General features: G+C 44.4%; 1 protein-coding gene across 5 annotated transcripts in view; it reads right to left on the reverse strand.

The window, feature by feature from the left end:
- Positions 1-23,645, reverse strand: part of CADPS (calcium dependent secretion activator) — a 245,143-nt gene that overhangs the window by 96,637 nt on the left and 124,861 nt on the right. For all 5 annotated transcript variants that reach the window (XM_059715930.1, XM_059715931.1, XM_059715928.1 and 2 more), the window contains exons 8-11: positions 22,341-22,480; positions 19,474-19,540; positions 11,573-11,681; positions 9,418-9,630 (exon numbers count right to left, since the gene is read on the reverse strand). In XM_059715930.1, coding sequence (XP_059571913.1) covers positions 9,418-9,630; positions 11,573-11,681; positions 19,474-19,540; positions 22,341-22,480 — 529 coding nt within the window. The remainder of the gene's footprint in view (positions 1-9,417; positions 9,631-11,572; positions 11,682-19,473; positions 19,541-22,340; positions 22,481-23,645) is intronic.

The following is a 23,645-nucleotide window of genomic DNA, read 5'->3' on the forward strand; positions in this document are numbered from 1 at the left end:
GTCTCTGTCCCTCTGGGCCAAGATCGATTTGATTAATATGAATACGCGACCAAAGGTTTTGTAGACGCTGTTTTCAATTCTGCCCATAAAATGGCTTTAACAGAGATATCAGGCTATTTTTTTTTTTTTTTTAATAGTCAGATTGTTGCTCTCAAATTTCTCTGAGTCGACTGCAAGCTGACAAATTGGCTGCGGGCCTTCATTTGCCAGTTCTCCTTAGATATTTTATTACTTTTCAATTAGGAGCCATGGTGCATTGTCAATCCTGTTGGCTCGGTAAAGGAGACTCTTAGCCCTGAGCAAACCAACCACAAGTTTGAAGGGCTTGCTTTCTCTTTGTTGGTTGAACCTCTTTAACTGGATCTTCTAGGAACCTCTATTGCAAATTAACACCCTTTCTTATAAATGTGCATTGCTTTCCCCTCTTTCACACTGATCTGGGATACATTTCAATTTCCCTTCGCCAGATGGACACCAGGCAGATCTTCGCCTGATGTAAATTGTCGGAGCATCCCTGGCTTCAGTGGAGCTGAAGACCTGCCTCATGATTTTTAAGCCCTCTGCTCAAAGATGAGCGTACAGACCATCTTCCTCCTGGCACAGATGGGCTCAAAACTCGCACACCGAGTTACGGCGTGAACGGACCCATGTCAACGTCCGCTGCACCGGGGAAGATTTAAACCTAAGACAGTTTTATCTTCGTTGTCTTTGCAAAGCGGTCTCTGACCTACAGCCCAACTGGGCGCCTCCCTGGGATCCGCTCTGAGCCTGCGCTGGCTTAGAGCAACCGTGTGAAGAGACAGATATCATACAAGGTATCCGATGAGCGTGGCTGACCAAGATGCATTCCCAAGAAGGGTTATTTGCATGTCTCTGGCTCATCCGAGTTATTTAAAGCGCGACTGTCTGACAGAAAGCAAGACTCCCGATAGCAGTCCTCGTCACGGCTCGGCACTGCAGCATGAGACTCCGACTGCGTTCGGGAGTTGTTTTGTGTAGGCAGCATTGGATGTGTTCAAATCGCTCTGCTTGGATCTAAAAATTAAGCATGATTCAAAGTGGAGATGCTGCTGAAGAATGATTTGGCTGAATGTTATACACACACTTCGTTTTAGGTTAAAATACTGTCCTGACCTCATGGCTCAAAATTTTCCGGGACAGCCAGCCTCCATCTCTATGTGAAAAAAAATAACGAAGGCCCTCCTTTAGACTTGCCTTCCCTCAGTGAGGTCTTACAAAATAAATGCACCATGCAACTTGCAATTTCTTTGCTTCTTCATTATTATTTTCTGTTAAATGAATGATTTTTAAGGCTCAAATTCAACTCAATTATGCTAAAAACATCTCTCTCCCTAGAAAAAAAGCACATCATCGCACTAAATATATCACCCCACCCACCTGATACAGACATTCAACAATTTAAAATAATGACTACCCCTGCAGGTAAAACAACGGCTTCAGATACAAACAATCAGTCATCGCTCAGAAGGGTTTGTGCAGCCTGAATGCGATTTTAGGCAAAATAAAAAATAAAGGAGCTGGCTTCTACTCATGCTCAAACTGTACCAATTATTTGCAGACACTTTAAATCAGGCATTTAAATCAGACAAATTCTTGTGACCCTGAGCTGTTCTCGTAACAGTGAGGAACAATAATTAATAATAATAATTATTATTATAATAATATTAATAATAATACTAAAGAGAGAAAATGATGTGATGCTCTAGTTATTTACAATCCCTTTCCAAGTTGCTTGTGCCAAGTTAGTTGGCACTTCTGTATTCAAGGCCCAAGACAAAATTATGCTACAGGCCTAGAAAAGTTGTCTTACATCTTGGACCATCGCTGCACACAGATTTAGCTTTAAAGGAAGCAAGGGGGTGGTCTAAGAAGAGAGCCTGCAAGCAAAGTTATACCAGCAGTACCAACTGTGCGAGCTATCGTTCTTCACAATCAGAGGCAACAGCCTCTTGTACTCAACTTTGCAGTTGATATCGTTGCCTTTCCTTATGCTTCTTTTTTAATTCCATTTTTTTATTTTATTCATTCCTAGCATTAAAAAAAAAAAAGACAGGAAAAGAAAAGAAAAACTCTGTCAGGTTTATCCTGTTGGCATTAACTCGCCCTACTGTGATCTTCTGCCAGACACATTTTGTATATATGTTTGAAGTCAGAATCTTAAAATCTGCCAGTGTCACTCTGACAGAGCTTAAAAAAAAGAAATAAAACAAGGATGAAGAAACACCCTGCCACTTTATTCTATCAGGGCAGTCCTTCTGTTATTTTCTACTGTCAACCGAAAGCAACAGACAAAAAGGTCAAACATCCCTTTCTTGCTATTTGTGTATCCCCCCCCCCATCCCTCCCCATGTTTCTTTTGCAAGATTTTTGGCAGATTTTTATGAGATGGGTGAAGTTAACGACAGGGAAACAAGCTCCATAAAAGAATTCTTGTTATAAAAGGCTCTGGGCAGCCATTTTATCTTAAGAATTTTTCACTCCAAATTATTTATTTTCTGCAGCGAGCGACTGTGTTTCAGTACCAAAGGCAACCGAGCAGCTTTGACATTTTCCAACACGTTTGTTTATATAGATATATATATAGATAGATATATCTATATAAAAAAAAAAAAAGAACTGTAAATTAAAAGGTGACTTTGTATCTTACTCATCTGGAAAATGTGTGCTTGTCATATCTGCTTGACGTTACAAGAATGAAGATGTGGTTTGGACGGTAACAAACAATGACACTAGTCAACCTCATCAGGAGACATGAAATAAAGGAATGACAATGATTGATGGCAGCTATTCATTTACAGAGATTTCTAGAGGAGTCTTGATTGGTGTGCTCAGACTACTGTGCTAAGTTTTTCAGGAACTTCACTCTTCTTCAGCTACGCACAACAGTGGGAGGGAGGATCGGGACAACTGGAGGCTACTCAACACCCGTTGCGTTACGCCGCACAGTTGACTGCGTGCTTGGAGGAGCAGCTAAGTTTCTTCATGGTCTTAGAGACTAAGCAGAACTAACAGATACACTTAGGAGGGCAACTTGTTCAAAACCACCGAAGGGAATCACCTAGAAACTGGACTGAACTTGAGTTTATACAACTGGAAACGTTATTACATATGGCTAGTGTCCTAGCTGAAGAAAAGAAAAGAAAAGAAAAAAAAAAAAGAATAGGACTTAAAATACCATCTTGTTGTTTATTTCTGAATAGCTGGCAATGCTAATTGTGTGACTGTTACCAAGTCTCTTCCTTTCAGCGTAAGATATACCGTAACGTTTGCCAGAGCTAAAGTCAATCCAATCGATATCTCCTATTTTTCATGGTTATAGCCCTCTGTCGAAACAAGTAGCTTTTTTTTACTCACCTAACCCACTACTCAAATGCCTACTCAAGAGCCTGAGTGTAGCTGCCCACATGCCAAACGCTACAGAAGCAGGCTTTTCGTCTTATTTCAGTGAATGTCACTAATGAGGATATTCTAACATGCTTTTTTAGCTCTTTATTTTATTTCCCCCCTACTGCATACGCATACATTTTTCGACTTCATTTTTAAGGTTCGAAGAATCAAAAATGCATTTTACTGTAAATCACTAAATCCACTATGCCTTGAAATGAAATCTAAGTTGTTCTATGTCAGGAGTTAGTGAATAATATTTTATAACCTGTGATCAAACCAGGTGGCTGATACAGTAACTTAAAAGTAGATTTTAGCGAATGGCTGTTTATCGGATAAGCACAGTTTTATGGCATGTCATTTTAATAGTTTTTGAAATGCTCTGAATTGACTGGGGACATGTACAAATCTGAATTTAAAAAGCCACTGTTAAATGCTTTTTGAAGCACAAAAAAAGTGATTTACAGTGTGTTTTAAATTCATGCAAGTTATGTGAGAATTGATTTCATATTTTAACATTGCATTCCTGGAATGGAGCATCTGCAAGTTGACAATACAGAAGACAGAGCAGTGTTCTCATGATATATATGTGTAAAGAGAGAGAGAGATATGTAAATATAAATAAAGCAATTAAAGCACACAACTATGAAAATTATCTAATAGGATAGCAATGCATTCTAGTGCAAATACATGTAACGCTGTCAGACCTGAATTCATTCATTCTTTCTTTCTCTAAAAAGGGGGGAAAAACCCTGAATTTCCACCAAGTTCACAATTTGTGGCAAGTCTGATCAGAAGCCTCGTCAGACATCCAAAAACTTGAAAAACAAAAAACAGAAAAGGAAAAAAAAAAAAAAAAAAGAAAGGAATCTCTCTGCTAAGAAGGGGTGAAGAAATTCTGCCGGCTACCCAGGGGTACACTTATGCAAAGAAATAAAAGAAGAAAAGGAATGAAAAAGAAAGGAGTATTGTTTCATGGTCAGGAGGGATGATGCCACCTGCTCCTTCTCATAATTGCATTCAGAATACTCCAAATACATATTTGCCAGCTCTCATGACCAACAGCTTCTACTCCCCTCTTAAGTAAAGTATGCACTCACCATGTGTTTGAGGAACAGCTTTTTAAACACGAATGAAGAATTAGCACAGTGTCTATTTTATTTGAAACTGAACAAATATCTGAGGAAAAAGTTTTTTTGTGCTCTAAGGGTACGATTGCATCTTTTTAGTTTCTTTTTGTGTGTTGTTTGTTTGTTTAAATAGGTAGCTTTATGAGAAAAGTACCAATGGAGCCTGGAAAGTTCCTATAATCATTGGCTTAATTTAGTATATTTAAAATACATTTCTTGGTTATAAAGGAGGACATTTGAGACCACATGCTAAGCATTGGTTTGCATTAGCTTTTGGGAATAGGAAGAAACCCTACTGGGACTGAATTATTTTAACTCATAGTGGATAGCCTTGACTGCCTGGTAGAAATGATATACATATACATGTGCATATGCATATACATATTATAAAACAGCTACAGTTTTTGATAGAATCCCTTATTGGGTTTGCATGATAGGAAACTGTCAGCTCTAGAGATCTCACGCTTGCATGTGGTAGTCTTTTTTTTTTCTAACTTTCTAATTTTTGTGCTGCGTACAAGTCCTGTAGCTTGTCTTCCTCAGTTAGCTCTCTCCAGGTTTCCTACCCTACCTTTCTATTCTTTGAGGTCTCCAGGGTTAAACCCACACTGCCGATGCACAGCACCATGCTAATCATTGGAGCAAACCCCCCACCCCCCTCCATATTGTCAGAGTGCAAAATGATCTGTTTTCAGGCATTAAGCAGTCAACTAGATGTAAATTCCATGAAACAAAAAAAAAAAAGAGGTATTATTTACAGTTTTATTGTGATGCTAATTCATATTTACATCTTGGAATGAAAAAAATAGGAATGTTAATGATTGGCTTTACTAAGAGGATCACTTGATGCCAATGTGAAAGCCAGGGAGAGAAGGCAATTATGCAAACATCACATGCATCCTAATTTCAGTATGGAAACTTACATTTCAAATCTAAATTCAGGAAAATAACATGGAAAGTTTTTACTACAAAAATCTAAACATGAGAAAGATTTAAGAGAGAAAAAAAAAAAGCACATTGCATATGTCAGATAATCTAGTCTGATTATCTGAGCTGTGCTAGCTACAGGGAAGCACTTACCCTTGAGTCCAGCTAGAAGTTAGCAGGGTAAGAAGGAACAAACCAGAATAACATAAAGACTAGCAACAAGGCTCAGGAAAGCAGACAGGAACCCTAACCTAGCAGCTACAATACTCGGGTTCAAGCAAAGAATGAAAAAGAAACTTAAAATAAAACAAAACAGAACCGAAAACAACACTTACGGCTGATCATTTCTTATGAAGCTCAATAAACCTCGCCATTTCTTATGGTGGAACAAATAATTACAGTTCTCAAAAACAGCCAACTCTTTGCATATGATGTGATTAACAGTTATTAAATATAAACAGACATTAAAAATGAAATATAATAACAAGTGATATGTAAAACAATTACTGACCAATCTTTAATGTTTAAAAAAAAAAAGGTTTAAAGAAAAAAAATGAAAGCTGAGCATGTTTGGGTTTTTTTGTTTAATGTACCACTAACACAGAACGGACAAAGATTGGTACTCTCAGACAAGTGGCCACTTTTATGAAGCTTAATATATTGCCAAAGGGTGTAATATATCTTGGCAGCATTATTAACTCCAGCACTGTGCATCATTTCAACAGTAAACAAGAACGGCTTTGGGTTTTGCTTTTATAAGGCAAATATTTGAGAAAAAAGTATCGCTTGGTGTTAATAGATATTTTTTTCCTTTTAAATTGTAGCAAAACAACAAATAAGCAGAAGTTTTCAATCTAACAGGTGTTGTTTCACCCACATAAAAGGGATTGTACAGTCATACACAAATTAATGAATAGCAGGATCTATTTTTTTATCCAGTATTTAAATTGCATGTAAATACACTCCACCCTTGTTTAGAGCTGCCTGTTTCCAAGCCAAGTGTTGCTAACCAGCTAGAAGATGCGAAGTCGGGTACTGCATAAAGTTTATATTTGCTAAATCAAATTAGGTGGCAACCAAATGAATTCAGTATTACTACCAAGTTTCCCCAACTGTAAAACGTGTTGTTCTCAAGTTTCTGTTTAGCAGACAGCTATATCACAAGACCGGAGTGTTGGCTCTTTTTGTGTGTGCGTGTGTGTGTTTGTAACACAAAACACTTCTACCATCTTTAAGCAGCTTACTCTGTCCATGAAAGTAGTAACAAAATAATGACTAGTTAAACTGCGGTAACGTTTAGGCTCTTGCAATTCCTTTGTTTAGCAAAGTAAATAAAGAAAAAAGAAAAAAAAAACATTAAAGAAAAAAAAAAGCTGTGCAGGATATATAGTTAAATGCACAAGACTGCTTGACAGTTTTCCTTACCTTTTTGCAGGCAACACAAAAGAACAACCAAAATAAAAAAATACAATCAACAAACCCAAATCCCTTTTAAAATGCAATACTTGATATATTTGAATGTAAAAGATGCAACGCAGATTTGTATCTATAACCCAAGCACCTGGGAGGAATCGTCACGTGTTTAGTTATTTAGGCTGCGTATGTTTGATCGCCCAGCACCCTTTGAAATGTCCAAGGAGCGTGCGCTATTCTGCAGACACGAGAAAGAGCGCTAGGCACGAGCGCTAGCTCCTCGCTGCTGGCACAAACAGAGCAGCTGAAATGCAAGAATCTGAGCTACGGCATGCTTCCCCTTTCCTCCTAGATCTGAGTAAGGGGGTTCCTTCAAAGATATCCAAAACCATGAGCCGACGTGAAGGGGCAGGGCAGAGGAAAGGCCACGATGCATGACATCCCCAAACCCACGAATGATGCAGGAGGGCAACACAGGTCTTCTGTATCCCTTGCAGCCCTCCCTTCCAAGGGGCTCCTAGCCCTAGCAGCAGGAAGGGGAACCACTGTTTCCCTTGTTAAGGGGCCAAGGCAGAGGAGAAAGGCCTCGGGCTGGTGCTGAAGAGGATGGGAGAAGATCCTGATCAGAGTAGAGGCCCCTCCAGGGGTGGCTCTCGACTGTACTTGCATCGTGGCACAGGGAGCTGAAGCTCATTCGAGAACGAGAAGGAAAATGCCAGAGCACGGATCTGCACGGACGTGACTAGCACAAGCCTCAGAGGGAGCGTGCTTGTGTCCCCAGCTGCTCATTCGCAGGGTGAGGGCAACCTGCCGTACCTCTCTCCTTGCTTTGCAGTGAGTGCGGTGTTACTTACCCCACCCCTGGTCCTGGGACCACACTGCCAAGCAGCAGTCACGAGTGACGATGCCCTTCCAGCGTGGCATCCCTAGGCTGCTGTTGGCTCACGCTCTGTTGTATCTGCCCTTGATGATGATGCCACATACACAACCTTTAAGGACAGGTGAGTTTTAGTCTAAAAACACCTGGATGTACCCAGCGGAGGGAACTCGTGGCATGCAGGACTCCTCAACCAGCATTCAGCTATCATCCCCTGACTCAGGGGGATGCTGGGGTGGGATGGGGTGCACCCAGGGTGCCCATGCTTGCTGGCAGAGAGCTGCTCAAGGGATGCCGCCCACTACCCTCATTTCCAGCAGCTCAGAGGCTGCTCTGAAGTACGCCACGCCAGCACCGAGCCCTACATCAAGAAGCCGCAGCAAGCAGGTCCTAATTGCATCCAGCTTGAAAAAAATGCCCCTGAAGCACAATGTTCTTGCACTATAATGCACACCAATAGTGCACAGAGACCACTGAGCCTTGGTCAGCATGACCCAGGCTCACTGACATAGAAACCGTGCCCTGTGAAATCCTGCGCTCAGTAATATTCTTTATTTGGCCAGGTCCTGCCTCTCTCATTAGGCCCCAGTCACTTAACCCTCAGGCCAACACCTATTAGACAATAGGGATTTAGCTTGCATACAGTAGATGAGATGTAAAAAATGCTGAACCTATTCCCAAGCAGGTGAAGGACACTGTTCATCACAGCACATTTCATGTCACGGGACAAATTTTCTTCCAAGTTGCTGACCGATCCCTCAACATTCAGAACCAACTGCAATCCCACAGCTAGTATTTTAGTTCCTCCTCTCCAATTTCAAGTTGATTTCGTTCGAGGAATTTCCTAAATACATTTATTTTCTTTTTCTTATTTTACTTAAAGGCTTTATTCTCTTCTTGCTGTATGTGTCTGACCCTAGTCAAAGTTAAGGATAGACAAGCTCTACAACAAAGAAATACGTGGCATTACGATACTCGTGAGAAGATGGGGTGGCCCTTCCCTCATTTTCCTGCCTGTGTTGGCTTCTTATGTTTAAATGATGGGCTTTTTTGTCGCTTGTCTTTTTTAAAGTTGAAGCCATGACTTACCAGATGACAGGACTCGGGCTAAAAATAAAATGCAGCTCACTCCATACAGATGCACAGCATATGCAGAGCAATGGAGAATTAAAAGATGAAGTGCTGAAAATTCACATCTAACTGGTCTATAAGGCAACCTGTTAAAATGACCATGTGCTTTCCTGCCATTTAGATTTTCTTCAGGGGACCGACCACCTTTAATGGTCGTGTTGTGTATTTTAGACATTTCTACCCACCTCTTTAACTACGCAGCTGAATTGCATAGGTAAATCCCAGCACTTGAATCTCAAGCTCCTGCAAGGCCGGGCCTTTGCCCTGTTGCAAATTTACCACCCAGAATCTCTCTCTTCCATCAAGTATTGCATCTTATTAAATACCAGCAATTTCCCCACGAAATTCGCCTCTGGGGTTCAACTGTGTATAAAACACAGGCTGAATCCACTGATGTAAAAGCAGCTTAGCGAGGATGAAAAGAATGGAGTATTTGTAAAAAAGTTAAACTTTTGTTTCTGAGTATCTATTCACATCAGTGGAGAAAATCTTTCCATCAGAGACGGCTGCTGGTAGGAGAACGGGTCTACTTACAGAATTGCGAGATTGGCGCGTCCAGCTGGGGCACGTTTCCTCCCTTGGCATTAAGCTTCTGGACCTGGGTGGGTGGCACCGGTTTGTGGGACTGGCCAGTGGCCCGGTACATGGCCTGCACCCAGAGGATGCGGTCCTGCTCGTCGTCGCTGGCAAAGATCACCGTGTCGCCTTCCTTCACGGCATTGAAAAATGCTCGGCCACCCTCCAAGCCTGGCAGGAAAGAGAAGACACTTAAAAAAAAAAAAGGGGGTATGCTTTCATAGGAAAGGAGCATCTAGTGTGACCCTTGCATCACAAGGGTGCACAGCGAGTCCCGTGCCCAGCCAGCTGAGCTAAAGGCCATCTTCCAGATGTCCAGTCCTGGACGTGTTGCCTATGGACATATCCACCACATCCATAGGTAACACAGCAGGCTGTGGTTACCATTGGGCATTGCTAAGGCACGAATCTGGCTCTCAGCTATGCCAATGCAGGATGAGCCCATGCGACGGTGGGGGGTCAAAGGCTTGATACATAGATTTCGTAGACATTAGATTTCATAGACATTAGGGCTGAAAGGGACCTCGGAAGATCATCGAGTCCAGCCCCCCGCCCAAAGGGCAGGACGTCAGCTGGGGTCATAGGATCCCAGCAAGATAAGCATCCAGTTTCATCTTGAAGGTGTTCAATGAATGTGCTTGAACCACTTCCGGCGGCAGGCTGTTCCAGACCTTGGGGGCTCGGACAGTAAAGAAATTCTTCCTTATGTCCAGCCTGAAACAGTCTTGTAGTAGTTTATGACCATTCGACCTAGTTGTCATCCCTTGGGGCGCTCTGGTGAACAAGCGTTCCCCCAGATACTGGTGGTCACCCCTGATAAACTTGTAGGTGGCCACCAGATCACCCCTGAGCCTGCGCTTTTCCAGGCTAAAGAGCCCCAGGGCTCTCAGCCTGTCATCGCAGGGTCTGCTTCCCTGCCCTCTGATCATACGATTCATCATCACTCATTAATGGTGTGTTAGGTTATTTTTTTGGCCCCACAGTTTAAAGAAGCTGGGTGTCAGCTTGATGTACCAGCCAAGCCCCTTATTTTCACCCCAACCCTCACAGAGAAAGCAAGCTGTTCGGGCCAAATGGTGCGGTCCCTTCTCCAGCACAACTCTCGTTAATTGTTCTGTCGCTAATATTGCTCTCCCGAAAATGCCAAGGACTCCCCGGGGTGAGACTCAGCAGGGCCTTCCTCATCTCTCTTTTCCCACGAGTGAGCGCGTGTTGCTGTCTTTGCCCCTGATTCAGGGCCCAATTCTCATCTCCGCCACATCACGGTATATCTAGAGCAGCAGAAAACAGGCTCTTAGCTGCCCGGTCAGGAAGGGAATTGCCCCTACCTGTATTCCTACGTGCACGATCATCTCTCAGGGTGAAATCCTGGTCCCGTGAAGTCCCGAGGACTTCTACCACTGAATTCACAGGGCAGGGATTTTGCCCTTAGTCTGCCATGGCCCTCCTTCAAAAGCTGAGCAGACCAGTCACACCAGTACATCCCAGCTCTGCTTCGGGGGGGTGCAATACTGCAACTCACCCCAGAGGGCCTGATCCTGGCACTCAGAATAGCCCCAGTGAAATCGAAGCAGCAAGGTGCAATTGCACACGGGGAAGGTGATCCGCATCTGGACTCCTGCGCCCACCAGTGAATGCAAGGAAGGGTGCCCTGGCTTGCTTTCTGTGCCATCCACTGGGACTTTAATTTGGGAAGGGCTGTCCAGGGAAAAATGACACGAAGGTCATATAGGTATTGCTTAGTTATAGCAAGAAGGGAGCATAGGAGGGGGGAATGGTGAAATGAAATGAAAACTTGGGTCAGGATTTTGGCTCAAGAGGTGCACGGTTCCTGTTGACTTTTTGTGGAAGCCGGGTGCTGCCTCACTCAGGCTCATGGGTAAAAGCCAACCTAAGTGCCATTATTTTTTTCTAATTATTTCATCGTTCAGCCCATTTCCCCCAAATCTATTTCTGGGCCACGTGGCTTGCAAGTTTTGCAAGGACAGAATCAATGCAAACACATCAGTAACTGGGTCCCCATTCAGCTGCAAAGACAGACAAGGTGCTTCCAGGTTTGGACCCTGACCAAACCCCACAAAGGTGCCAAGCTCCTGGCTGGCGTGCCTCATACCTGGCTGGGGGTCAGTGTAGTCCACCGTGTATCCGTCAAGCTGCAGCAGTTCTTGAGGTTCAGCCTTTTTCTCCCGGTAGCTGCACATAGCAAATGTATATTGACTCACCTGAGGAAAACCACAAAGCTAGGATGGCACCGGGCTCCCACAGCAAGGCAGTTCAGAGTGCAAACACTTACAAACGATGCTCACGGATGGGAGGCTTGGACAGGGCATGCCATCCATCAGTGACAAAGGGGGGGGGATGGTATTTTCTCACTGTCATTGCCAGCATGAGACAGACTATGGACTTGAGCATGTTCAGCAGAACCTTTTCTCACACATTTTTTTCCAGCAGCCTTCAAAGCCTCCGCGCCGATACGTACGGTGGGTCCCCCCCGACCTCCCCCCAAAAAGGGGATGCTGCACGCTTTGGAAACTCTATCATTCATTCTCAGACAAATGCCAGAGTGACACCTTGTCACAAACAATGTGAACTAAATTGCTAGGTGCCAGTCAAATTAATGCAATCTTAAAATCCCACTGATCTCTGCTGCTGTTGTCATCGGTGCTGTAAATGGCAGCTCTCACTCCTCTGAGTTACCATCTGTATGACACGATACATTCAATGTCAACTTCTTGATGGGAGCCTTCGCCGCCGCGGGGGTCTCTGTCAGGCTCTCAAATCGCCTTTAGGAGGCCATCAGGCCGCATCAAGACCCAGCTTCTACTTAGCATTTTCGAATCTGGATTGTCTGGAAGAAGACCGTGAGGAAGCAAAGGATTCTCCATGCTTTAGGCTAGGAACTTACAGGGAAATTTACTGTCAAATGATTTCAAATGACTTTGTTAAGGTTGTGTCACATCCTGGATCCCTTACACAATTTTATTAGTTTAGACATTTTCTTGACCTCTGGAGGAAGCCTGGACTTCAGACGGTTCTTTCGAACTCGCGTATCAATGGATCATGTTCGGCATTTTTTTGGAAGTGAGGAAACATCTTGAGAGGCAGGCTGCATGCAACCGTTTGCTCTCTCTGGCAGCCAAAGAGCTAAGAGATTTTGCCTCCAAACTTCAGATAAATTGCTCCATTATCAATATACGTGCAGCACAAATTTCTGCGGCATGTATTGCAAATAAAATGTTACTTATTTAGCGCAGAAGACATTGATTCTACCGGCAAGAAGGCTATTTCGAATGCTGCTTGTACACGGCTGCCCTCTCTCGGTCTCTAATGACTATTACCATGTGCTTCTAAGCCTTTTTCTTTGCCGCACATTATTCTGATGAACAACTCACAACAAACATAAAGGCCACCCATTTGTGGGAGGAAAATTAAAACGGATATGTTAAGCATCTTGCCAGCTATTGCTAGGAAGAAGAGCGATCAACAAGTAACAGATCAACAGCGAAAATGTGCGAGTGACATACGTGCATATTATGTGGCATGGACTTGGAATGAAATTAGGCACTCCACTTTATTAGCAACACATAAATTAAAATGGCTAACTGTAATAGACCTAAAAATAAGCCCGGAGCCCAGAAACACACTTTTTAGACAACTCGTGTATTTGCAATTCATTCAATGGCACTTTAATGTAGGATCTTGCTGCCACCTCCTGGTCCTATTGCAGAATGTATTACCGATCGGTAGCTCCCAATGACTTCACCCAAATAACCAGGATAGTAATCTTTCAAGTAGTTATTTAAAAAATTGGGGAGACTGGATAAATTTAAGTCTTGGAGGGAGGCAATATGAATGCAGCATTGACCTCGAATGATAGGACTTTTGTTGTTTCTTTCCCCCCCCTTGCAACTGTTATACCAATAGTTCACACTTATCCTGTAGTTTAAACCATCTTCTTGGACACACAAAGTGAGTTCTGAATTCAGGCTCTTTTTAGTCTACATGTTTTTCATCTCAAATTTCTTAGACACAGAAAACATTCCCCATTGCCAACAAGGAACCAGCCAATTCAACATTCACATGAACACATATATGTGCTAAAGTCAACATGTCGCAATTTTTAAAAGATAACAAAATGCATTCGTTTGGAATAATACCACTACTCTGACTCCATGGAAATATCCTGGGAAGAATTTGGTCTGTGGTTTCGAACCATCTACTTACCCAAGATGGACTTCATGAAATATTAAGACACATGCAGTTAATTACACTTTCGTTGCACCCCCTAGATTGGTAAAACTGAGGCTTGTTATTACCGCGGAGCTGAAATAACTTCTCGCTTCTCAGGCGATTAAAACCAAGGCAATACTTTTCCTGTTACACGGCTGTATTTGAAACAGATATTTTTGTTAATTAAAACCAAACTCTTAGTCCATGGGTTTTCACTCATCTCCCATTTGCTTATTGACAACGCTAAAGCTTGAGGTTTTTGCAGGGGATGAAGGATTTAAAGCAGGTGTCGTAGTAATAATATGCTTCAGAGGGGTCACATATCAGAAGTCAGAAAAGGAAAATTAGTTGAATGAAAAGAGAAGCGTCCAAAAGCCATCGCTCTCAGACCATCTTCATGACAGGGTGGATACGGTGCCCTAAGCAAGCATCGGCTCTGCAGCAGATGAATGCTTTCGAGAACTAAGAAACACCTCTCTTGGAAAACGCCCTGTCCTAAGATGCGAGCAGGTACAGTGCAACTTAGAGCAAGCAAGCCACTGGAAAGCACCATGGAAGAGGAGGGTTTTAAAGGGCCTGATGGAAATTTCTTGGTGTGGGCTGCTCAGGTAGGTGGGACGACATGAATGTGAACACAGGGAATGGGAGAGACCCTCCTGTGGAAAGAGATGAGGCCAGAGACTTGATGATGGGAGTCAGGGAGGGGTTTTAAAGGCAAGATGAGCTTCAGCAAGTGTTAAGAAGAAAACTGGGCAGGAAACAATGAATGGAGCAGAAGTTACCGTATTGCAAGAAAATGCATTTTCATGGGACCGCTGAAAAACTACGCGCTGGGCCTGCAGCCATTTTTCCATTGCTTTAAACCTCTGTGATGTTGGTTTAGTTTTCTCTGCTGCATGGTTGCAGAGAGGCAAGTTATGTAAATGGAAACCAGGTTCACCCTGATGGAAGCAACCAGGTTCAAAGTCATAGAAACGTAAAGAAGTAGGGCTGGCAGGGACCTCCAGAGGTGATCTAGCCCTGAGGCACGATCATCCCTATCCAAACCATCCTATCCCAGTCCATTGTGTAAGCTCTTAGCAAAACCACACAGATACCCCTAATACGACACAAGACTTCACACCCGAACCTGCCACAGGGAAAGCAGGGGGACCACGGTGGCCATTGCCCTGCGTCTGTAAAGGTTGTTAATATACGCTCAAGAGATCCCAGGAAGAGGGCCATGCTCATAACAAGCCTCAAAGGTGCACAGTGGATTTGCTCTCTTCCATGAGCACTTAAGGGAGTGACCTGCAAAAATCCTCTCGACTTCTACGGGAGAACAGGTTTCAAGGAATATCACTAGGGGATTTGTGGGTTTGCACTCAGAGAGGATACCCAAGTCCCACTCAGACCAGGGGCAACGGCAGAAGGCATGTCCAGGCTGGAGTAGGAAGAGATGAGACGATGCACCGCTACCGATGCTGTTCAGAAAAAGCATTGAGAGTGCAGCCACAGCACAGCACGGTCGCACAGAAATGGCGAGTTAATGCAGTTCAGGGTTAAGATGCCAAAGGAGCTGTCTAGTGTGTGCAGGGGCTTCCCCAAAGCACTGACCCCTTGATCCAGGAAGAAGCTGACCGCACTCCCTGCGGACCTTTCTATTCCACGAGGGACGTCATCCCTAGGCCCAAAGGGACATCTACAGTCTTGAAAAATAAGAGACTATTGGGAGTCTCATGCATTATTTTGCAGTCCCAGAGTTTAAGAGGTGACAGCAAGTTTGTCTTTGACTGCAGCTGTGGGAAGAGAGATGCTGGCCGTGGAGTCAGGCTTTTTCTCCAGAAGACAATGCTGCGCCAATGGAGATGGCGATTTCTCTCACACCGATCTCCAGAACAACTGAACTTGGCAGTGGGTTGAGAGTCTGCAAAAGGAGAAAAGGGGAAAGAGTGGCTAGCAAAGGGGGAGGAGATATGCAGCATGAACAGGGAAAGTCAGGAAGATGGAGGGTGAAACCTTGGCTCCATTCACAGCAAAGCTCGGGGTTCGACCCAGGCTGCCATGGGCGGACGGGAGAGGAAAGGAACAGAACAAGAGACTTGAACTAGACTGAACAAGAGACAACGGAGGAGGGCAAATCAGAGCAGGACTGCCTTTGCTAATTGTCTTTACAGAAGGACAGGATGCAAAAAGCAGGAAATCCAAAAAGAAGAACACCACTCAAGAGAGGAGAAAAAGATGAGCCGAGGGAGAAGACAGACAACACAAAAATGCCAAGGGTCACTTCTTTTGGGTTAGAAAATTAGATTTTACTTATTCATGGTTTTCCTCCCCCATTCCCTCACAGGGAGCATATCCCTAATGATTAATACATGGGGATGCTTACTGCTCTTTATCCAATACAGCAGTTTTGCCCAAGACAGTCTCCCTTAGGACTCCACTCTCTTCCTCACCCTTCCAGCATGAAACAACTTACTCCACTTCACCCCTGCTCCTCATTGCTGACAGGGCAATGCTACATTTGGGATCAATTCCTAAATGGACCTTGAGTTGATTAACAACAAATAATTTGCCCCAAGGAGCGGGCAGCTGCCGGGCAGGTTTTTATTTCCACGGGAGACTTTAGCTCCCTGGTTCCAGAGGCAAATTTGCTTTGCAAACTCCTGAGGTTACATCTGCAGGGTGCAAGGTACCCCATGCTCAGCCTCAAGCTTTAGGGCAGGGCTTTGTGCTCTGATCAGCTCAGAGCAATAACGCAGCTGCACCCTCCTCCGTCAGGCATGTCTGAGCACGGGGCTGCCTATGTGACACCTGAGCAGGGCAGGTACACCGTCCTACGTGCACGCAGACTGCCAGCTCTCCATGCATCGACTTAACCCTTCTAGGTAGCAAACCTATTTCCTGTGCACACGTGCACTGACTTTTAAACGGGAATTTCCCACGGACAGATTTGGACCACACAAGCAAGGGCTGGATACTTGGGTCCTAGTTATGATGGATACTTTGATCCCAGTTGTGGTCCAGAGGCTGGTTGTGATGAACCAGGATGTTTGCCTACACAATTCCTATTTCCTTGCATTATACTGGTGATTACTGGGAGTTCTTAAACACAGATTTCATTTGATCTTCCCCAGAATCAACTGAGTTTTGCTAAAAGCAGGAACTGTCACTGCTGGTCTAAATTATACTGAGTTTAGGGAGTCTGTCACCAGAACTATAGATCCCAGCATAGACACTACAACTGTTTCTAATCTGCAGCAAGTTGATCTGGTTCCAAACACCATCAGACACAATCAGTTGAAAAATTGCTTCAAGCCATACAGCAGACATGTCATCCAGGTACAAAAAAGTGTTACTTCCCATATGCTGCCAGAGAGTGGAAAAGGGGTTCTGGCGAAGATGACAGAAGAAGAATAGATTCAGTCTGAAATCTCAAAGTAATTATTCCTCTGGCTCCTAAGAATGATTACAATACGGGGTGATTTGTTCCACTGTAGCCAACAAAACAACAATTCCTATAGGGTACATTAAGTCTAGCAGTGAATTACTGTGGGCACCATATGCTATATAAAAATCCCAACTACGTATCCCAAGACCCAGCACTGGCTAGCATCTCTGGGGAGAGCACATTCAGCCGATGTAGTGAGCTTGGGCACATGTCAGTGGTGGACGTGTACGCCGGGATGAATGTGCGTTACCTTTTTCAGCCAGTCATAGGAAAAAAACACAACCCTTTACTCTAAAAGCTTTCATGGCTTACCATTGCCACAGGCAGTAGGATTGCCTTTCCCAAGCATTTCCCTCACTTGCGATGCTGCGGACCCATTTCCATCCAACCTCAGGGCCATATTCTGCCATCGCTTTCACACTGCATATCTCAGAATTTAAAATTAGGCAAGTAGCGAGTCTCTGCCATATCATTTACATCTAATCAGTATGCTGTTCTGCTGCTGCTCATCTCAAAGGGTGGCACATGCTACAAGCAGGGTGGGCAGTGCTCAGAGAGGGGTGCAGCTCTGCTTACAAAAGGGAATTACATTTGCTGGATTGGATCCTGTCCTCTCCTACTTAGGGGCATGAGGGCAGAGGCTCGGTGACTTCGTTCAGCTCCTCGGTGTGCAGAGGTGTGCTTGCGACTGCCCAAATCACAGACCGTTCCTCCCCGACATAGAAACCCATCCTCTCTCGAGGCACCGGGATGGCCCGTCTCTCTGCAGGTGAGCACGGAAACGACTTTCCTACCCACGTTACGGATGAACTGATTTTGTGCTCCAGCAGCGAGTGAACTTGCACCCGCGCTCTTAATACAGGAACCAGTCTCCTGCCAGGCCTCCCCGGATACTTGTGCCCTGTCCTACACCTCGGGATGTCTGCACGCGTCTGAAGGCGACGTTGCCACATGGAAGTGTCGGGGGAGAAGAGGCCAGGGGAGAAGCAAGAGAGAAGAGGGAAGGACACAAGAGTGGAAGGGAGACCCACGTATTCACATTTGCATACATTTAAAAATATCACAATTCAGGCGTCTGGTTTGGTTCCTATAGGAGCCAGGACAATCCAATTACAGGATCGGAGGCTGAGAGAGGCCCTTATCCTATAATCTAGTTGCTCTTAATAAACCCAGCAACCTACGGCCTCAATGTGGCTAAGAATAAGCAGGCAGATGGAAAGAAAGTCAACGCTACGAGCCTGGGACCATGGGCAGGGGGACAAGGTGGCCTTGGTCCACCTTGCTGGGGCACTTCAGGATGGCTCTAACCTGTACCCGAAAGCCCAGAGGCACGAGCACCCCTGGGTACACTTCTGATTCTTTAAAAATGTGCATCATCCTACAGCAGCTGAGGATGGGATGGACCCTGCCAGCTCCCTTCCCACCAATGCCAGCACAGCTCCAGACTGTGCAGAGGGCACAAGAGATCTTCTGGATCCACTGAATTACACCATCTCCAACAAGTCCTTCTGCAAGACAGGTACCTACTTCCTGTCTGATTTTTTTTTTTTTTTTTTAGAAATTTCTTTCGATCGCTCAACCAATTTACAGATGTCCCCAAAACTGGAAGAGTGGAAAATTCACAGCAATGTGCAGAACGGCCAGGTGAGGGGCTGTGGATAATGAGAGTACTTGTCCATGTGAAGCCTTAAATCTAGGGAGAGAAGATGAACATCCAGGGTGCAGCCTGGCCCATGTAGTGGATGCCTGAGCCTCTAAACATGACCTGGAAAGGTCCCTGGAAAACTTAACTAGTTTTTTTAAGGTACCTTCATCTTGTCCTTCAGACTGAGTCACAAGCAGCAAGGAGGAGAAGGTCTTCACCCACTTTTTGCAGTAAGGGTTTTCCAGGGGCTCGAGCAGGGTGGAATAGGATCGAACGTAGATACGTGGTCACCTAACTACCGCTTAGATGCCTAATAGATGGTACCAAGTCTTGCTCCCAAGGGGGATCATACAGCTTCACCGACTCGAGTAGAAACCGAATTTCACCCACACCCAAGAATCACAGATCTTGCTAGGCTGAGCTTATTCCCCCTTCCCTCATTCATCCTGCCTTGTTGGCTTGCCTTCATTTCACGTCACACTTACTGCAGGGATGCTATGAGATGGAGGTTGAAATCTGGACCGTCTTGCAGGCAATACTTTTCTTAAGAAGCCTCCCATAGTACGTCAGAGTTGAGAACTAACTACAGTGGTTCGTAAATCAGATTTAAACAAGTTTTATAGCACGAAAATGGTTCAAACAGTTTTAAGGAACCCGAGGGATTAACAGTGAGAATTTGAGAAGGTTGAATTTTAGTTTAATGGGTTACCTGGACCAGCACAAAGAACCTTTTCTTCCATCTCTTCCAGACATTTTTACCAATGGCCCACAAGTATCTAGGAAAAAAAATACAGAACAGCTGGACTGAGTTCAGGAGTGACAACGGATGGTCCTATTGCGCTTCAGCGTTGTTTCTCCATAGCTAAACTCTAAAGTCAAAACAAAATCAGGAACAGCTACGAGTCTCTTAAACAGTGCAGCAGTTTGCGATTTCTGCTGTCAAAATACTCTGCAGAGACAGAAACATAAAAATCTATTTTAGTCTTAATGTTTTTCAGCATTATTTCCTCTCCTCCTCCTCCTCTTTAAGACAAAAATGAATGGCAAGGGCACAATAAGCATAAATTATACGATCTACAATGAGAGCCAAAACCTGCAAAGAGATCCGCTTGGGTATGAAGTCAAGGCCGTTTTGGAGCTGCTGAATTTAGCAGTCCTTTCATTTTGCTGAGTGGCGATTGCACAGTCAGAAGAATACGTTGAAAGGGGAAAGGCTGGGGGAAAAAACCCCAACCCTTAGTGTTGCTTTCTAGCCCCCATCAAACCATTTTGCTGAGGGAGCTGACGCCCAGTACATCACTTAGCACATCCAAAACCAACGGGGGTACCCCTGGAAAAATGGGACCAACCCAACCAAATAACTCGGTTCATGAGCACACGACCAATTCCTGGACATCCTCTGATTATGCAATGCAGGTGAACTGGGTGCTCTTAAATAAGGAAGGGAATTCAGCCTTTCCAATGATGGTTTTCTCTAAGAAAACACATGTGGTAGCTGCCACGGCAAATCCACAATACAGCCACTTGCAAAAATAGCAATAATGGAACCAGAGACATCACCCAGTGCTAGAAACCCATTTAATTTATAGTGACTGCAGTGCATCACATTTCTCTCACGCTCCTTTATACCTTCACCTTCTTTCCACAGCAATAAATATAAAAACTGTAGCTTTTCATTATGCTGGTGGATGGATCTCTATGTTAAAACACATATCTGCACATGTCTAGGTCTGACTGTAGTCAGGGGCAGGTCTTTGGGTGTCATATCATGACACAGGTACAGCTCCTTAGGTCCAAAGACAGCATGGCTCCTGTACACTCTTGCCATGGGCAACCTAAATGAGATGGTATGGTCTCCTGCTGGCATTTCTCCAGTATGAGACCATACTCATTATGTTTCTCAACATAAATTAGGATGCAAATCAGAAAAAAAAAACAACGCTCTGAAATCCTAAAATGGAAAGGAGTTATGCCATTGACTTCAATACAGCTAAGATTTCACTTCTGGTAACGCTAGCCCCACAGTAAGCCTGAAAGCCAGCTGGGACCTTCTGCATAGAGGCTTTCTGTTTGAACAATTTTTTAAAAACTGCAAGTCCCAACATAGAGCTGATTTTCGCAAAACGGAGTGCTGTTTTCTCAACAAGTGTCAGGAGTGAAACGCCGGAAGATTTCAGTCCTGACGAGGGCTGCAACATGCTGTCTCTAGTTGTTCTATATTTGCACAAGTAACAGTCAAATCCTTGACTGACAGCCTAAATGTATTGCACAACAAAGCCGCGTGCCAGAACAGGAGTGCCGCAGAAGAGAAGCACTTCACAACGGAGGCTGTTTTCGGATCCTGCTCTCAGTTATGCCGGCATGATAATAATCCAGAATAACTCCAGCGAGGCCAGTGGAGTTTCTCCACGGATGTAACTGAGCAGAATTTGCTCCCCAGGGCGTAGGAGACAGGGGTAATGCTTTTATCACAAGTTCTCTGCAAATCAAACCTAGGGACCTATCTAAGCCCACTGAAGTCAATGGATTATTGCTCATTCACTTTAATGGGCTTCTGTTTGGGCCCCGAAGGCAGCTGTGATAATGAGCTAACTGTCTGAAGTACATAATTTTAGGCAGCATCTTATCAATCAAATGGTCGTTGAAGTGAGCAGGACAGACATCTCAGCTCATCAACTCTATTGCCAGCAGAAGCTGGAAGGAAACAGATGTGACCAAAGAGAGAAACCCTCCTACAGATCAGGGCTGGACTCAACTGCTGCCTCCCTATTGACTCCACTTTGGCCAAGGAAGAATTAACAGATGAGCACAGGAATTACAGAGCTCTCGTCTGCCCTCGGATCTGAGCGTGCAGCTCCTAACGATCCCAGCTGGGCTCACGAGGATGGAGGAGGATCTTCACCAACCCCCTGCCCCACCCTGCACTTTTCTAGTCTCTGTTGCATGTATCAGAGCTCCCAAAATCTCACGGGATGAGGATTTCAGTGCTCCTCCAAGAGACTCACCCACTGCCTAGGGGAGCGCTTTGCCAGGAAACTCTCTTTCTTCTTCAGGTATCACTTTTCACTTTTTAATGCCATTCCCTTACCCTCACTTGTACCCTCTTGTGCCACCTGTATGTGAATTCATTTAATTCGACATTTGCAAAGCTCTGCACAAATAACAATGATCTTTCTTCTATAGCTCAAGCAGAAAGCCTTTTTTCCCCCTGCCTGGCTCTGAGCATTCAGTAGAGGAAAGAATAATTTAGGAAATTATACTCCCCGCCATAGAAGAGCTGGGCAGCTCACTTGTGATTTTCTGACACTGGAAAATAAAACCGCTTTAATTTCCTCGGGAGTACTGCTTAAGAATTCAAAGCATTAGGCTGATGCATACAAGCTCATTAAAGGAATGATGCTAAAAATATGTAAAGTTCATTAAAATGAGGAAACTCATTTCATTTCTATATTTATTCTTCTGGTGGCCTTCTGCGTACCTGAAAAGAAAAGACTCTCTCTTTATTTCTGAATTCAGACAACAAATGATTTTTCTTGTGTAGCCGAAGCAAGGAGAGTGCAGCACCAGAGCACTTACCCAGAATGCTTCATGTTCTGGGGTTTGTCCATTCGGACTGCCAGCTTGATCTTTAGGTCTTGGTCCGGGCAGTTTTTGGAAACAGTCATTTTGTGCCACTCGGACTGTTTGGGGCTGTTGGGCGTCGGGTGAAGAACCACCTGCACGTGACAAAAACAGCATTGGAGGAGAGAAACGACTGACTGCGCTGGCAAAATATAAGGCAGGATTTCTTCAATTGAGGAAGGATTTCACTCACCGTTTTCAAAGTCAAACTCCAGTATTTAGGGACTAGATTATACAGCTCCCTTGGCTACTTCAGCTACCACATACTTGTTCTCTAAGTCTTGAAAAATGTGCCTGCCACCTATTTTGTCCCTCTGCATATATCACTGCAGTATCGCTCCATCTTAAAACCATCCCAGGACAGACCACATCCAACTCATCCAGCGCAAGCCTCGTGCATCCTCCAAGAGGAAGGGTCAGGCCCCGTTTCTAACGTCACCTAACTTTCGCCTTGACACCTCCCAGGCTACGAGTCTGCTTCTTTGGGGAAGTTTCTCCTAACAATGGTTCAGTTTTCAGAGAACGAGACCGGAGGAAAAAAGTTCATCGTCTTGTCCATATTTACAAGAATAACTACAAATATTTTGTTGAGCGCTAGCACCTCCAGGTACAGGCCGGGACTTGAGCCAGGTTGCGGTTGTCTTGAGCCAGGACTTAAGGTGGGGTGGAGGTTGTCTTTGACTGCTGACTCCACACACAGCGCAGATTTTCAAGGGCTGATACAGTGAACTAAATTGGGGTGAACTTTCCCAGGAGCAGCAAAACATAACCTCCTGGCTCTCGTATGCACAGGGCAGACTCTTTGGAAAGAAAGCTGGCATTTAGCCTTTAGGATTTAACAAAACTGTCTGCTGCTATATAGACGTGCAAGACTGGAAGGAACCTCCTAGACCACAGAAACCCAATGCCTTGCACTTGCAGGCGTGCCTGAACTGTAGGAGCGATTGTTCACTGAATGCCCATCTCAGAGATGCCAGGTTTTACTAGTTTCTAATGACCATAAGAAGTAATGAGTGGTGCAGCCGATATTTTTAAAAATATCATTCCCTATTCACTATTGCTACTAATAAAGATTTATTAAAGTTGTTTAAAGAGGAAAGCATAGAGAATGGAAGAGAAAAGAGGGAAGCTCACTGCTGGTTAAAATCCTTCATCACCATTGTACCCGGTCACAGATTTAGGACCCGCTCTGTTCACGCATGCAACCAAAAGGATGGTCCAGACCCCTGGACCCAACAGGGTGACCAACAAGAGGTGCAG

This window comes from Alligator mississippiensis, chromosome 12 (genome assembly GCF_030867095.1).
Source record: "Alligator mississippiensis isolate rAllMis1 chromosome 12, rAllMis1, whole genome shotgun sequence".
NCBI lineage: Eukaryota > Metazoa > Chordata > Crocodylia > Alligatoridae > Alligator > Alligator mississippiensis.